The sequence below is a fragment of the Nannospalax galili genome, unplaced genomic scaffold, assembly GCF_000622305.1.
Source record: "Nannospalax galili isolate Female #2095 unplaced genomic scaffold, S.galili_v1.0 scaffold450, whole genome shotgun sequence".
Lineage (NCBI taxonomy): Eukaryota > Metazoa > Chordata > Mammalia > Rodentia > Spalacidae > Nannospalax > Nannospalax galili.
The window spans coordinates 2,959,728-2,973,767 of NW_008329134.1; the positions used below are offsets into that span (position 1 = coordinate 2,959,728).

Consider the following 14,040-nt stretch of genomic DNA (forward strand, 5'->3'; position numbering starts at 1 on the left):
CAGTCAACCAGTCTTCTAAGTCTTTCTTACTTTGGCTTTAATTATGATGAATGGTTGTTCTTTATTTAATTTAACTTTGTAGTTTTCAAAATATTGTAAATTTAAGCAACAAAAATAAACTTCATGACGTCAAATGATGACCTTTCCTAAATTCAAAATCATTTTTTAGTTTTGGTCTTTTATTAAGTTTTTAAAGATGTGTTTGTGTTAGTTTCATTACTTAGTAAAGTGTATATTTGAAAGGAATATATTTTCCTCTGGACAGCACCCCCCACTTTTGTTAAAAGAGCTTAAATTTTAAAATGTTCTGTAGTTTGCCTAATCTAAAATGATGCTGATGCATTTTTACAGTTAAAACAGCCCTTTGCTTACAAATACTAAAAACACTTTCAGAAAATAAGATGCACAGGTTTTTTATGTGTGGAGTATACTGTCAGTGCATTATTGTTACTTCACGACATTATTGGGTGGTTTATGTAAGAATTTGTCACCACAACTTTTACTCCAGCATCATAATTGAAACTATTAACTAAGTCCTTTGTGATTTCAACTGTTCTTTAAGCTTAATTCCTTACTATTGCATCATAAATAAAGGTTAATATTTTATCAGTCATGATTTGTAAAAGTACAAGTGTAATTTATTGTATTTATAAGTATTCTTAATAATCAGATAAAACTGAAATACAGGGCCAACTTGAATCTTAGTACTATCAGATATACCACAGGTGAAATTTGTTGTTAATTCTGAAGCCAGTCCCTAACAAACAAATAAAAGCTGAGTTAATTCAGGAGCTGACTTGACTCCCCTTTGCTTGCCGCTCATCCTACACCTTTTATATGCCTTGTACTGGAAGATTAGTGAAAGGGCAGCTGGGGACAAACAGGGACTCTCATCATTCCCTTCTGTCACTCCTGTTTTTGTAAACTTCCTGTGAGGGTTTCACTTGTATGAATCATAAGATTAAAATTTTATTTTCTTCTTTTGTGGACATCCAAATCTTTGGTTCATTGGTCAATTTAAAATATAGGAAATAATGTTAACATTTTGTAAATACCTACAGTGATGTAGCTCTAAACAAGTAGTACTGCACCTTGGTCCTTTATTTTAAAAGGAGTCTTTTAGGGCTACATTTATAGTTCTTTTACTAATTCTAGCTTTATTTTAAAGCAAGTCATAAATTGGGTCATTTTTCCTTTTTTGTTTTTCTGTAGTCATAGCAGCAAGATATATTAATATCAGTATCACTGTAATTAGTTAACAGAGTTATAGAATTAGATCACAACCATAGATTTTGACCTTATTGTTTATTAGCTAGGCTAATTTTATATTATTTAGGACTGATTTTTCAAAAATTTAAAAATTGACATTTTTTGAAGTGAAATATATTTGAGCAAAATATTGAAAAAGCACTATATTACTCAAAATGTTTGTAGGTGTTTTAAACTTCAGAAACTTAAAAAAAAAAAAAAAGACAAAAAATTCTCAATCTGGGTTTCTTCCAAATTCCCAGACTTAGTTTCTAAGAAATGGTAAGCCAAGATGTCTGAAAAATATACTCGATAATAAATATGTTAAATTATAAAAATACTTTGGTTTTGTATCCATAATTATTATTTTTTCCCCTAGGGGTTTAGTGGTTACTCTCTTGTTTGGGAAAACAAACTCAGAAAAATACCTAGAGCAGTGTGAACACTCTTTTCTTCCTCCAACATCTGCTGGAGTTCCTAAGGTAAGTAGTATGAAGGAGTACAGACCTTGCAGTGCAGCTCTGTGTGGTGAGGGTAATACAGTCATCTGTTGGCTGGGCAAGGCTTTCTGCACCAATGTGTGTTCCACATTTATGGGGGATTACTGGATCTTACCTAAAACATACATTTTAAACATCTTCAAAAGTTTCTTAGTGTTATATGTAAAAAGTAGGACTGAAATTTGAGGAAAAGCAGAAATCAGTTAATTTGTTTTCCTATTGTTTTAACCTCAAAGTGTCATAGATACAATTTTTAGGAATGTCAGTATTCTGTTTTGAATGAAATAAACTGAATAGGAATCAGAGGAAAATGTACTCTTATAGTTTGAAAAGCATAGCTTGCAATTAAGTTATAGAGTGTCTGTAGTTGTAATAATTCATGTCTAATTTTATCTTGTATACTGCTATTTTTCTATTTTTTTAAAGTGTTGGGTTTTATAAATGAAATAGGTCTTTGGTACTATGTACTCAGAGTTGCAGTGCTTACAATTTTTTTGTGGGATATGTTCGCTTCATTTTTATGTGAAGAGAGAAATGTTCTGGAATTGCTGGTAGTAAGATAACTTTCCAGTCCCTCACACACTAAGATGTAGATGTAGAAATAATGTAGAGTAGTATATGCTGAAATGAAAGAATTTCACTCTATTCTACAGACTTTTTATGTTGATTAAACTAATCTTTTATAATGTTTTAAACTTTTTCTTTATACTGTGTATTATAATTAATAATGCATATTGATATGCAAATTAGTGGGTTTCACTGTGACATTTCCCTATAAGGACTGTCAGGCTTTGATTATATCTTCTTAAACTTTTGCCCTCTATTTTCCTCTTCTCTCCCTCTCCCTAGTTCATTCCTTGTCCCTGATCATCCGTCGTCTTAGATTCCACATATGAGAGAAACCACATCACTTACCTTGTCTTTCTGTTTGCTTAATTTTGCTAAACACATTGTCCTCAAGGTCTGGACCTTTTTTTTCTATTTCTTTAGAACTTTCATTAATACATATTTGATTTTGCTTGTAAGACTTTCTGAGGAAATAGACTTTTTCTTTTTTAGCTCTGCAATTTCCATTCATTTGGAAGGTACATGATAGAGAGCAGGAAACATTTTAAGAACTAAGATCCTAAATAGTGAGCTGGGCTTGGTGGCATACACCTTTAATCCCAGCACTTGGGAGGCAGAGGCAGGTGGATCTCTGTGAGTTCAACGCCAGCCTGATTGGGGCTATAGGGAGACCTGTCTCAAAAAGACCTAAAAAAAAGAAAGATCCTAAATAGTCACAAATCATAGTCATGATTAGTTATGTCTTCATAATTTGTTTTTTCATAGATGATAAAAAATAGTTTTGACTTGCTGTTTGAAAAAAGTGATTTCTAAGTATGAAATGGAAAAACAATTAGTGGTTCACTGTTATACCTTAAAAAAACACACATTTTATATGTAGTGGTATGTCATTTAATAGGAGAAGCACATTGCTAGGTGATTTCATCTGTGTGATCATCAAAGAGTGCAGAAGCAAAGCTAGATGGTATAGCCTACTACACACCTAGGTATGTGGTCCAGCTTTTGTTCTAGGCAAAAAATTTGACAGTATATTTCTTTATTCAATACTGTGGCCACTGAAACACAATGGTAATAAGTATTTGTGTCTTCCAGACTTAGAAAAGAAAGAATGAGAATGTAGCCAAAAAGATAAAAGCTGGTACACTTAAGTGTGCTGCTTGTTATGAATGGATCTTAGAGACTACAGGGTGATCCCATTAAGTCAGTGTGTGAATTAGAGTGGGGAGAGAATGTGAAGGTCTAGGACATTACTCTCCAATTCATAGACTTAAAAAAAAAAACACATCTGTATATGTGTGTGTGTGTGTGTGTGTGTGCATGTGCACACGTACATGCATGACACATATGTGGAGGTCAGAGGACAACTTGTGGTAGTCACTTCTCTCCTAACATATATGTCCTAGGAATTGAACTCAGCTCATCAGATTTGGTGACACGCTCCTTTACACACTGATTCAATTTCTTACCAGCCCCAATTCATAGACTTTATACAAATACTTGTTGTAGTTTGCTTTCTGTTGCTGTGATAAAACACTGACCAAAAACAACTTGATGGAGGAAAGGATTTATGTCACCTTATATCATACAGTTTATCACAAAAGCTGAGGCAGGAGCTCAGAGCAAGAACTTGGATTCAGGAACTGAAGCACACTGCAGAGGAATGCTGCTTACTGGCTTGCTCCTGGCCTGTGCCTTTCCTGCTTTCTTAGACAACCCAGAACCTCCTCCCTTTTGGCTGGGCCCTCCCACCTCACTCATCACAGGCCAGTCTGTTAGAGGAAAGTCCCCAATTAAGGGTCCCTTTCCCAGTGTGTCAAGTTGACAACCAAAGATAATTATGACAATATTGTACACAGACTATACTAAATTTAATATTATTTAGTAATAAATTAATCTTGTTCTTGTAACTATATTTTATAAGCTTTAAATTTTTAAAAAATGTTATTGACTTTTGTTACATCCTTGAATTGAAAACACAAACACATTGTAAAAGTACACAACTTAATCTAGACTTAAGCAGGACCAGGCTCATCAAGTCCTTGTCTTCCCCTCTACATCTTGTTTCCCTAGATGTCTTCAGGGAAGTGATGCACACAGTCTCATCTTCTGTGATACTGCTGCTCCCTCTGGATCCCTCCTGCAGGGCCTGCCTGAGGCTCTTCCTGGGGAAGGGCCAGTCTTTTCAGAAGCAGTCCAAGATAGCTTGATTGTGAGCAGATAATGCACCATAAAAATTCTCTTCTCCTAGTGAAAGCATTTTAGTATTGGGGTTCATGCTTTCAGATACTTAGGGAGCTTGTTGAATCTGCAAAAACTTCTCCTAAACTTTTCACTGTGAATTGTCGAGCTTTTCTTTTTTTTTGCCACCTGTAGTTTCCTTTACTCTTGCTTCTTCATTAGGTGATAGGAAATTTTCACCTCCATTGTAATCTTGTAAGCCTATCATTGCCTGTTTGATCCATAGTTACTGAATATTAGGTAATGTATAACTGTATATATTGGTGCCGCGATTTATATTTTTAAGAGAGTCCCACTGCTTTTTTCTCCTATTCCTAGGCTTTTGAGTTCATGTCTGTGGTAAAGTAGAAAACTGCATTTTCCTTAGTTGCTTAAAATTGTCTCTAATTAATACCAACTTTAAAATGTATTCATTTAGTAGCTAGTATACTTTTGGAGGCTGGAAAGAGAGGGGAAAGCAAAGAGAGTATCTTGACTTCAGATATTTTGAAAGATGGCAATACTATAACTATACCTATACATTTAAATTTTTCCCACATTTAAAATAACATTGACTATAGAGAATAATAATCAATTTTTTGGATATCTAGTATTATCTTGAGAAATCATATTTGGCTTAAACTTATTTCAAGAAATTATTGGCTGGAAGATTAAGGGAAAGTATAATGGGTTATTAATTTGAAGTAAATTGGAGAGATTTGAAATCAAGAAACTGCTCAGCCCCATACTATGGTTTTCTTTAAGTGCTTAGAAGAAATGAAGCGGGAAGCCAGAACTATTAAGATTGATAGAAGATTGACGGGTGCCAATATAATTGATGAACCTCTCCAGCAAGTGAGTTTCAGTATGTGGTATTTGAATTACAATATTGTGTGCTAAGTTATTTCTTTTCTAAGCTGTACCTTTAACTATTTAAGGTGCTGACATTTTATGCCAATGCTGTCTTTGTCTTTTGTACTTAATAATGCTACTTAATTAAGTACCTATAATGAGGCAGCTTAATGAAAAGCCATTGATTACATCTTTAACAATGAAAAATTATTGATATTTGATGATATTTATAATAAAGTATTACCCTTGCTGATGAGGAAACTTAGGAGTTTACTAAATTAGACTTTTGTAATAGTTTTATTACTTAAAAAATACATATATCTGGTTTGATTAAAAATTTTAAAAATTAAAATTAGGGGGGCTGGAGAGATGGCTCAGAGGTTAAGAGCACTGACTGCCTTGCAGAGGACATGGGTTCGAATCCCAGCACCCACATGGTGGTTAACAACCATTTGTAACTCCAGTTCCAGGGGAATCTGGTACCTTCTTCTGACCTCTGTGGGCATTTCACAACAATGGTGCACTTACATACATGCAGGCAATACACTTACACACATAAAAATAATAAATAAAATATTTTTAAAAATTCAAATTAGATAAAAATTGAAATTTCTCTCAAATTTTTTCTGTTGATGTTTTTGATTATATCATCATTATAAATAAGCTATACTTTAACTTATAATGTTTTATAAATAAACCTGTATTTAACTTCTGTGATTATAAAAATTATACATTTGCTGTTTACAGACTAAATGAATACTTTCTGTATTAAAGGTATTAATAGAATTAAGTTAGCTCCTGTACTATGTTTTTAATTAGATTGCAATGGATCTAATGATAGAATCTAAGAAAATCTTTTATTTAAAATTAGTGTTAATTAGCATTGGTTTATATCATCCTATCAAACTGATTAGGAATATTCATTATATTACAGCATTAAAAATATATTTCCCTGACAAACTCTGTTTTTATCTGAATTCGGACAGTCATCAATAATGTTTAGTTTTTTAAAAAATTGAGGAGTGAATGAGTTGGGATATTATAAAGCTAAAATTTTTTGGATTTATTTTTTTATCATGAAATTTTTATAACGAAGATAGGTATGTATTACTGCAATTTAAAATGTATAGAAGAATATTAGTCATCAGGTAATCATCTTAGTATTTTATTTTGCACTATTTTTAAATCCTAAAAAGTTGTATTTTCCCCCAAAATTTCTGTTATAGGTTATCCAGTTTTCCTTGAGGGATTATGTCCAGTATTGGTATTATACACTAAGTGATGATGAAACATTTCTTCTTGAAATTAGGCAAACTCTTCAAAACGCACTCATTCAGTTTGCTACAAGGTAAGTGTGCTGAATTTTATTTATGCAGAAAATTTAGATTATTCCAAAGGGAAAATAACTTCCAATTGAAAGGGGATTATTAACTAAAAGGTAAGTAGAATAGTAAATTATTATCATGAGATAATGTCACATATCATTTGTGTGAACAGATGTTCTCATTTCTCTTGGGCATATACCTAGAAGTATAAATTCTGGTTTACTATTTCGAGGAAATGCAAACCTTTTCAAAGTACCTGCATAGTGTTACGTTTCCACTAACAGTGTATACTTGTTATTGTCTGTCTGTCTCTATCCACCCTAATAGGAATAAGGTGGTATTTCTTTTTGTTTTTTTGTTTTCCTTTTTGAGACAGGGTCTCCCTGTAGCCCCAGCTGTCCTGGAACTCACTAGGTGGACCAGGTTGGCCTTGAACTCATAGAGATTTGCCTGCCTCTTCCTCCAGAGTGCTGGGATTAAAGGCGTGCGCCAGCACTCCCAGCTTTCTTTTTGGTTTTGACTTGCATTTCTCTGATGTCTAACAACACTGAGCATCTTCTCATGTCATTCATTAGCCATGTATATAACAGAAGTGATACTACATGCAATGCAGCGGTTGTTATTTGGCTCTTTAGACAAAAAACTTTATTGATCCTGGAGTGAATAGCTTAGTTACCATTGAATCATTTAAGAAGCATTATTAAATAAACAGGAAATGTATCAAATGAAAATCATACAGATTAGTATATGTCTTATTTTATCTGAACGGGTTTTTTTGTAAATATGTATATATAACAGTCATTAAAAAGAAATACAAGTATTAACAGATAATTTGGATTTTCAGTTTATGTCTTAAGTAAAACTAAGTCAAGAAATTTAAAGATAATTTCATTGTAACTATTGTGAATGTATTGATTTGTAGCGATAAAAGGTAATAAAACATTAACCAGCAGTGAAGATATGTAAGATGAATTTTTATTTTTTCCTTCCCGTCCTTTTTAAAATTAAAAAAGTGTTTTTTAATTGACTTGGTCTTGTGAAGGTCTGTATGTGCAGACCCAGCCACTGTGAATTCATGTGTGCTACGGCCTTGTCATGTCCTACAAATGCTGTTTTGTTGCAGATAGCTACTTCCTCTGGCTCTTACAGTCTTTCTACTTTCTTTTCTGTGATGTTTCCTAAGCCCTGGGGAGGGCTGTGATACAGAGGTCTAATTTGGATTGCATTTAGGTTGTGTGTGTGTGTGTGTGTGTGTGTGTGTGCGCGCGTGCGTGCGTGTGCGCATGTGCGCACACGCGAACATGTATGTGCACATGCTTATGCCACAGTGCACAAGTAGAGGTCACAGGACAGCTCACTGGATTCAGTTCTCTCCTTCCACCATATGGTTCCAGGGATTGAACTCATGCCGCCATTCTTGACAGCAGGTACCCACTGAGCCATCTCACTGGCTGAGGGTCCTTTGGCTTTCTGAGACAGTGTTATTTTGACCACGTTGGCCTCAAACTCGTTGTATGACAGAGAATGACCTTGACCTCCTAATATTCTTGCACCACCATGCTTGACTACTTTAAAAACCCATTTGCTTCTTTTTTAAGAAGTGGTCTTCAGACTTTGCTTTATATGCCTTCATCTTAGTAATTTGTTCATTATATTCTGAGATCTCAGTTCTTTAGAAGACCTGATCTTTGACATCTGTGAAGAGTGGAACATAAGGTAGAACTGGACTTCTTACACAGTGTTACCATGCACCAAATGGCCATTTCTGTTAACATGGTTATATAAAACTACTTACTTGAGTCTTTTTCTCTTTTCACCCATTTACTTACAACTTTTATGGTCAAGGAAGTTTTGTGTTTTTGTTAAGGTAAGAGAGAATACTGAATTGGAAGTTAGGAGCCCTGGTTTGTTTTACAAGACCTTGGTCTGATTTCGCAGCCTAGAATATATACTATAGCTTCTTGGTCTGCTATTACAAGTATTTTTGGTAATTATTGGAAATCCTTTTCCATTTTGAAATACTAAGTAACTTTGGCTTGTTGGTACTACTCTTGATTTATCTTTTTAAAATTATGTTTCCTTTCAAAATACTCATTAATATACTCTAGCACATTCTGTATTGTTTTTATTTATTATTTTTATGTGTATGTGTGTATTGCCTGCATGTAGGTAAGTGCACCCATATCGTGCAATCCCCACAGAGAACAAGACTGTTGGATCTCCTGGAACTGGAGTTACAGACAGTTTTTAGCTGCCATGTGGGTGCTGGGATTTGAACCCGAGTCTTCTGCAAGAACCACCAGTGTTCTTAGCCACTGAGCCATCGCTCCAGCCCCACATTTTGTATGTTGAATACTATTTGGTGAGCAATTTAGTTTTTCATTTATTTACTTATTTTTTTGACACAAGGTCTCACTGTGTTGTTCTGGCAGACCTGGAATTTACTTTGTAGACCAGGCTGGCCTCAGGCTCACAGAGGTCTACCTCCTTCTGCACCTGGAGTGGTAGGATTAAAGGCTCCAAGGATCCAAGTGCAACTGATTATGATTAGTGATAATCAGATACATAACAGATTAGAGATGCATGCACCGACATCTCAGTGTTAGTAGCAAAAACAATGAGTCTTTCTGCAAGGAACAATATATTCTAAAATGAAATGGAGGTCTTTTTTAAAGGTTAAAAACTCATTCAATTTTATGTCTTACAGGGCTTATACTGAGTTCAGTATTGTATAACTATTAATTCAACTGTGAACCTAGAAACTTGCACCCACTTGTGAAAGAGATGTACTCTTGCTCTGGGGTGTGTTACTGAATATGTTAAATCTGTAGTGAAATGCTTCTTCTAATCATGTAGTTTTTTTTTAAAAAAATAATGATTAAAAAATAATTCTTCAAAGCATAAAAATTTGCTCCTTAATAATTAATAGATGTAAAAAACATTACCATTGAAATCTACCTGATGACTTTATATCGGAGCTCAGAAAGTAACCGACTGTGACTAGTAATAAAGATTAGAAACATGTGCAAACATCTTAATTTCAACTGCATTAAAAATGAATTTTTCTGTAAAAAGTAATAAAATATTTTTTAAAATGTGTGTGTGTGTCTGTGTCTGTATCTGTCTGTCTGTCTGTCTGTCTGTCTTCCTCATAAGTCTTTCTCTCTGGAGACTTTTTCAGTTCTAAATTAACTGAGATTCTGGGTTAGTGATAGGCTCAACAGGTAAAGACTTTTACCCCACAAGTCTGATGACCAGAGTCCGATCCCTGAAACTCACATAAATGGATGGAGAGAGGTGACTCCCCACACAGTTGTTCTCTGTCCTACACGTGTGCGCTGTGGGGTGCTCCCTTCCCCGACTAATAATAAATCTAAAATTAAAAATTATTAAAATAGTAAGATTCTTTAGATGTTTGTCTACATATATATATGTATATACACTCATACAAAATATAATGTACAGTTATTCTTACTGATTTTCTTTGAAAAATACTTCACTGTTTCTATGAGGAAAGTAGCTTTTATTTTTGTCATGTTGTCATAAGGTACTCTTCAGGAAAGTATTTTGCTTTGAGTGTGAAGATTGCTTTTACTGCTGAACCAGCCTCTCTGTCCAGTCTTTCTGCAAGATGATAACAATGCATGCATTGCTCATTCTTGAGAGGCCTCCTTAAATTATGTCATCTCACTTAGTCTCTACTTACTTCTCTATGTGTCTCTTCAACAACATTTTAAGCTCTTTTAATAACACATTCTGTAGTATTGTAATAGGAACTTTAAAAATTATATAATTTTTTATTATTGTGTCTGTATGATGAATGAGTGAAGGCATGCATGTGTGCTCATCTGTGTTGTTCAGAGGACAACTTTGTGGAGTTCATTCTCTCCTTCCACCTTTATTGGGTTTCAGGAATCAAACTCAGGTCGTCATGTTTGTGTGACCAATTCTTTATGCTGAGCCATCTTGCTGTCTTGTGGAAACTCTCCTAACTAAACTGATATTTAGTTATACAGTATTCTCCAATCCCTTGTTGAAATAAGTAACATTAAGGTTAGGCTGATGTACTACTGTTTGTTTCTACTTCTTTTGAACATTAAGCCTAATAAAATTCATTTGTATAATTCCTGAGCCCCATCTTGAGAAAACTAATCTATATTGTGGCTCAAACGTTGGTACTTTAGAGAAGAAAGATAACCAAGTGTATTAAAGCATGTCATTGTTTCTAAGCTTGTACCTTCCAGTTCTAGCTTCTTTAGTTTTATTAACTGGTAATTTAGATTGAAGAACTATGAGTATGACAAGGCAGTTTCTATGCCAACTAAGTAACTTGTTTTGGAATATCTCAAACCTAGTTTTAGTGTACAAAATACAACTGAAATGTTTAGAGACAGTCTTAAAAGACCCTGCATTCCATTTCATTCACAAATGTACTGAGTTGTCATGCCATTTTAAAGAGATAGAAAACCATGATACTTGTAAAATCAAAGCTGTTTGTGATTTATTCAAATGGCATGTTGATCTTAATAACAGAGCCACAGTCAAAGAAAAGTTCTTATTCTTATATTAAGAGATTTGTATGTAATTTCAGTTAAAATAGTGTGTATTCATGACTCCTTTGATAAATAGATTTATCTGTTACTAATTACTAGTTTTCTGTACATTGTATTTGTTACTTCTCTTTTGTTAAGTTGGTGTAGTCCTAGGTACAGAGCTGTAAGTGTCCTTAGAGAAAACAAATCCTGGGATGTGATGTGACCCATGGAATTTCATAGGTAACAAATTGGCAGGTTGTAAATCAAGGATATCAATGCCATTCTAATACTTTTTGAAGAAAAAATTATTTTAGTGTTGTTTTGTGTTACTAGTGATGAACTGTATACTGCTTAGAATTTATGGAACATGCAAAGCGGTTCAAGCCATCAGCCCACATTTTCAACAGTCCTTGTCTTTTAAAGGCATTAGCATTAAGTAGCTTAGAGGCAAAAACAGCTTCTCTGTATATGTGCTCTTGTAGACCCTGAAGAAGAAAGAAGATGTTGGATGTGTCGTGTGGCCATTCTCCAAGCACCTGTTCACAATATTTTGGCCTTGAAAGAGAAATCAATAAATCATTATGTATTGAGGTCCATTGTTCAACACTTTATTTAGCCACTGGGGGTACAGTTGTAAATCAAACAGAGAGTAAAGTCTGTGCTTTACTGAGATTTCTTTTTCATTTAACAATGAAAATATTTAATTATAGATGGTACTATAAGAAGTGTAAAGTTTGGTGATTGATATCAGAATATGTAACTGGAGAATCTGACCTAGTCTTAGGGAATAGTACAGAGGGTAGGTAGAGGTCAGTGAAGGCTGCCATGTGGGATTATATTATAGCTCTGAAATGTCAGTTGGACTTTTCATGTGAATGTGGGAGAACAAATGTGTGGAGAGTGGGTAGAGGTGAGCAGGACAGAGGGAATAGTCGTTCAGAAGCACTTAGACACATTTGAAGAGTCCATTTGAATTTGAGAATGACAAAGAAAGCCTATGGGTCTGCAGGAACAGACAGGGAGGGAAGGGGTGAAAATAAATGATGAGGAAATCTGTAGGGTGCAGATTCACAACGTTGGAGAGGATGTATTCATGCATAGCTCTAGGAGTAAAGCTCGAGAGCTTTCAAGGCTCTTGTTTTGTATTAATCTGTATATATTTAAAAAGGTAACTGTTAGCCAGGGGTGGTGGCACATGCCTGTAGTCCCAGCACTTGTGACACAGAGGCAGGCGGATCTCTGTGAGTTCAAGGCTAGCCCGGTCTACATAGTGAGTTCCAGGACAGCTGGGGCTACAGGGAGACCCTGCTTCAAAAAGACTTTAAAAAAAAAAAAAAAAAGGTAACTATTGACTCAGGCTGTACAGAAAACTGAATTTCAGAAGGGACATGGTAGTCATGGGAGATCTAGAAATTGGATAGTAGTGAGAAGATTGTAGTATTGGAGATGGATATGAAGGCATGCAAGATTTATGTTTAAAGCAACTTGTTAAGTGGTTTTGTTTTGGTTTTGTGCTTCAGTAAAACTTTATTAACTTGTTTCATTTCTAGTTAACTCTTTTTTGAAACCATTGACAAAATACCCGAACTTCTAGGGGCCTACTGTATTTGTTTATTGTTTTTAACTTAGGGTGGAATGAACATTTATCTTTTGGCGTGACAAAAAATAAACTCTTATTTTTAAATTCAAGAAGTGATACCTTATAAGTAATAATGAAATAAAAGTGTTAGTAACAAGATTCATTGTGTAGTAACTCATATGTTTTTACTACAGTAGGTATTATGTGGGGGAATATGGTAAGCAAAGTGAAAAAAGAGCCCTGACATTGGCCATAATTTTATTTTTTATTTATTATTATTTATTTGTTTGTTTTTTGAATTTTTGTGTATTTTATACAGAATGTCTCAATCTTAATCATTGTTATACCCCTGTCCCCACTGGCACCCTCCTCTAACCCCCCCCACTGAAACCCATATACTCTGTCATCAATGTTAAGGCCCAGTGTGTCAAGTCGGTGTACCCAGATGTTCCTCAGTGCAAATCTACCCACTGAGGTCTCGTCAGCCTATCTCGAGTCTCTTGTTTTAGGAAGATCAGCTCTTCCTCACCTAGCAGTAATCAGTTGCCAGTGTTTCTTCAGCTAAGGTTGGGATCTACTGTTCATTTCCCCAGTTTTGTGCAGGGTTTTGTCTGGCTGGATTTGTATGAGTCTTTTGTATGCTGATAGCATTGCCATAGAATCATATGAGCAGGGTCCCTGGAGCTTGTAGGACTCTATTTCCATATATGGTCATGCAGTTCCTTCCTGGGTCCTACAGTCTTTCTCCCCCTTCTTACACAATGGTCCCTGGAGTACTGGGATTAAGGTGTGCACCACCATGCCCTGCAAGAAAATGTTTTTTTCCACCCTCATTATATTTCTATGTTGAAATAGAAATCTAGATTTACAAGTTTTAATCGTGTATGTGATTATTTGTATCACTTGGTGATTTTCACCATTTTAAGTGTTATATTCTGATGAATTGAGAGGGAAATGCCTTCTAAATTTGGTAAATTTTATTTTATTTAAAAACTTCAGTAAATTAAATAGCATTCCTCTGTAAAGGAAAAATTATGACTTGAAATAATATATATTAATTTTTTCGTCTACATTTGTTAGAAGGAACCTTTTATGGAATGATTTAGCTAGTGTCCCACAGTAAGTAAATTGTATCCTTAAAAAAATTTTTCCAGTGTGAAGGTTTTTGAATAAATACTCATTTAAAGATTTTTGAAAACTGCTTGCACCGATTGTGA

General features: G+C 34.5%; 1 protein-coding gene across 3 annotated transcripts in view; it reads left to right on the top strand.

Moving 5' to 3' along the window:
• The window catches only part of Snx13 (sorting nexin 13), a 147,300-nt gene that overhangs the window by 39,631 nt on the left and 93,629 nt on the right, over positions 1-14,040 (top strand). For 2 of the 3 annotated variants that reach the window (XM_017798032.2, XM_008832713.3), the window contains exons 3-5: positions 1,628-1,730; positions 5,298-5,387; positions 6,611-6,732. In XM_017798032.2, coding sequence (XP_017653521.2) covers positions 1,628-1,730; positions 5,298-5,387; positions 6,611-6,732 — 315 coding nt within the window. Of the gene's footprint in view, positions 1-1,627; positions 1,731-5,297; positions 5,388-6,610; positions 6,733-10,267; positions 10,323-11,892; positions 11,899-14,040 lie in introns of those variants that run through there. The other variant, XM_029563341.1, reaches the window with a different exon arrangement.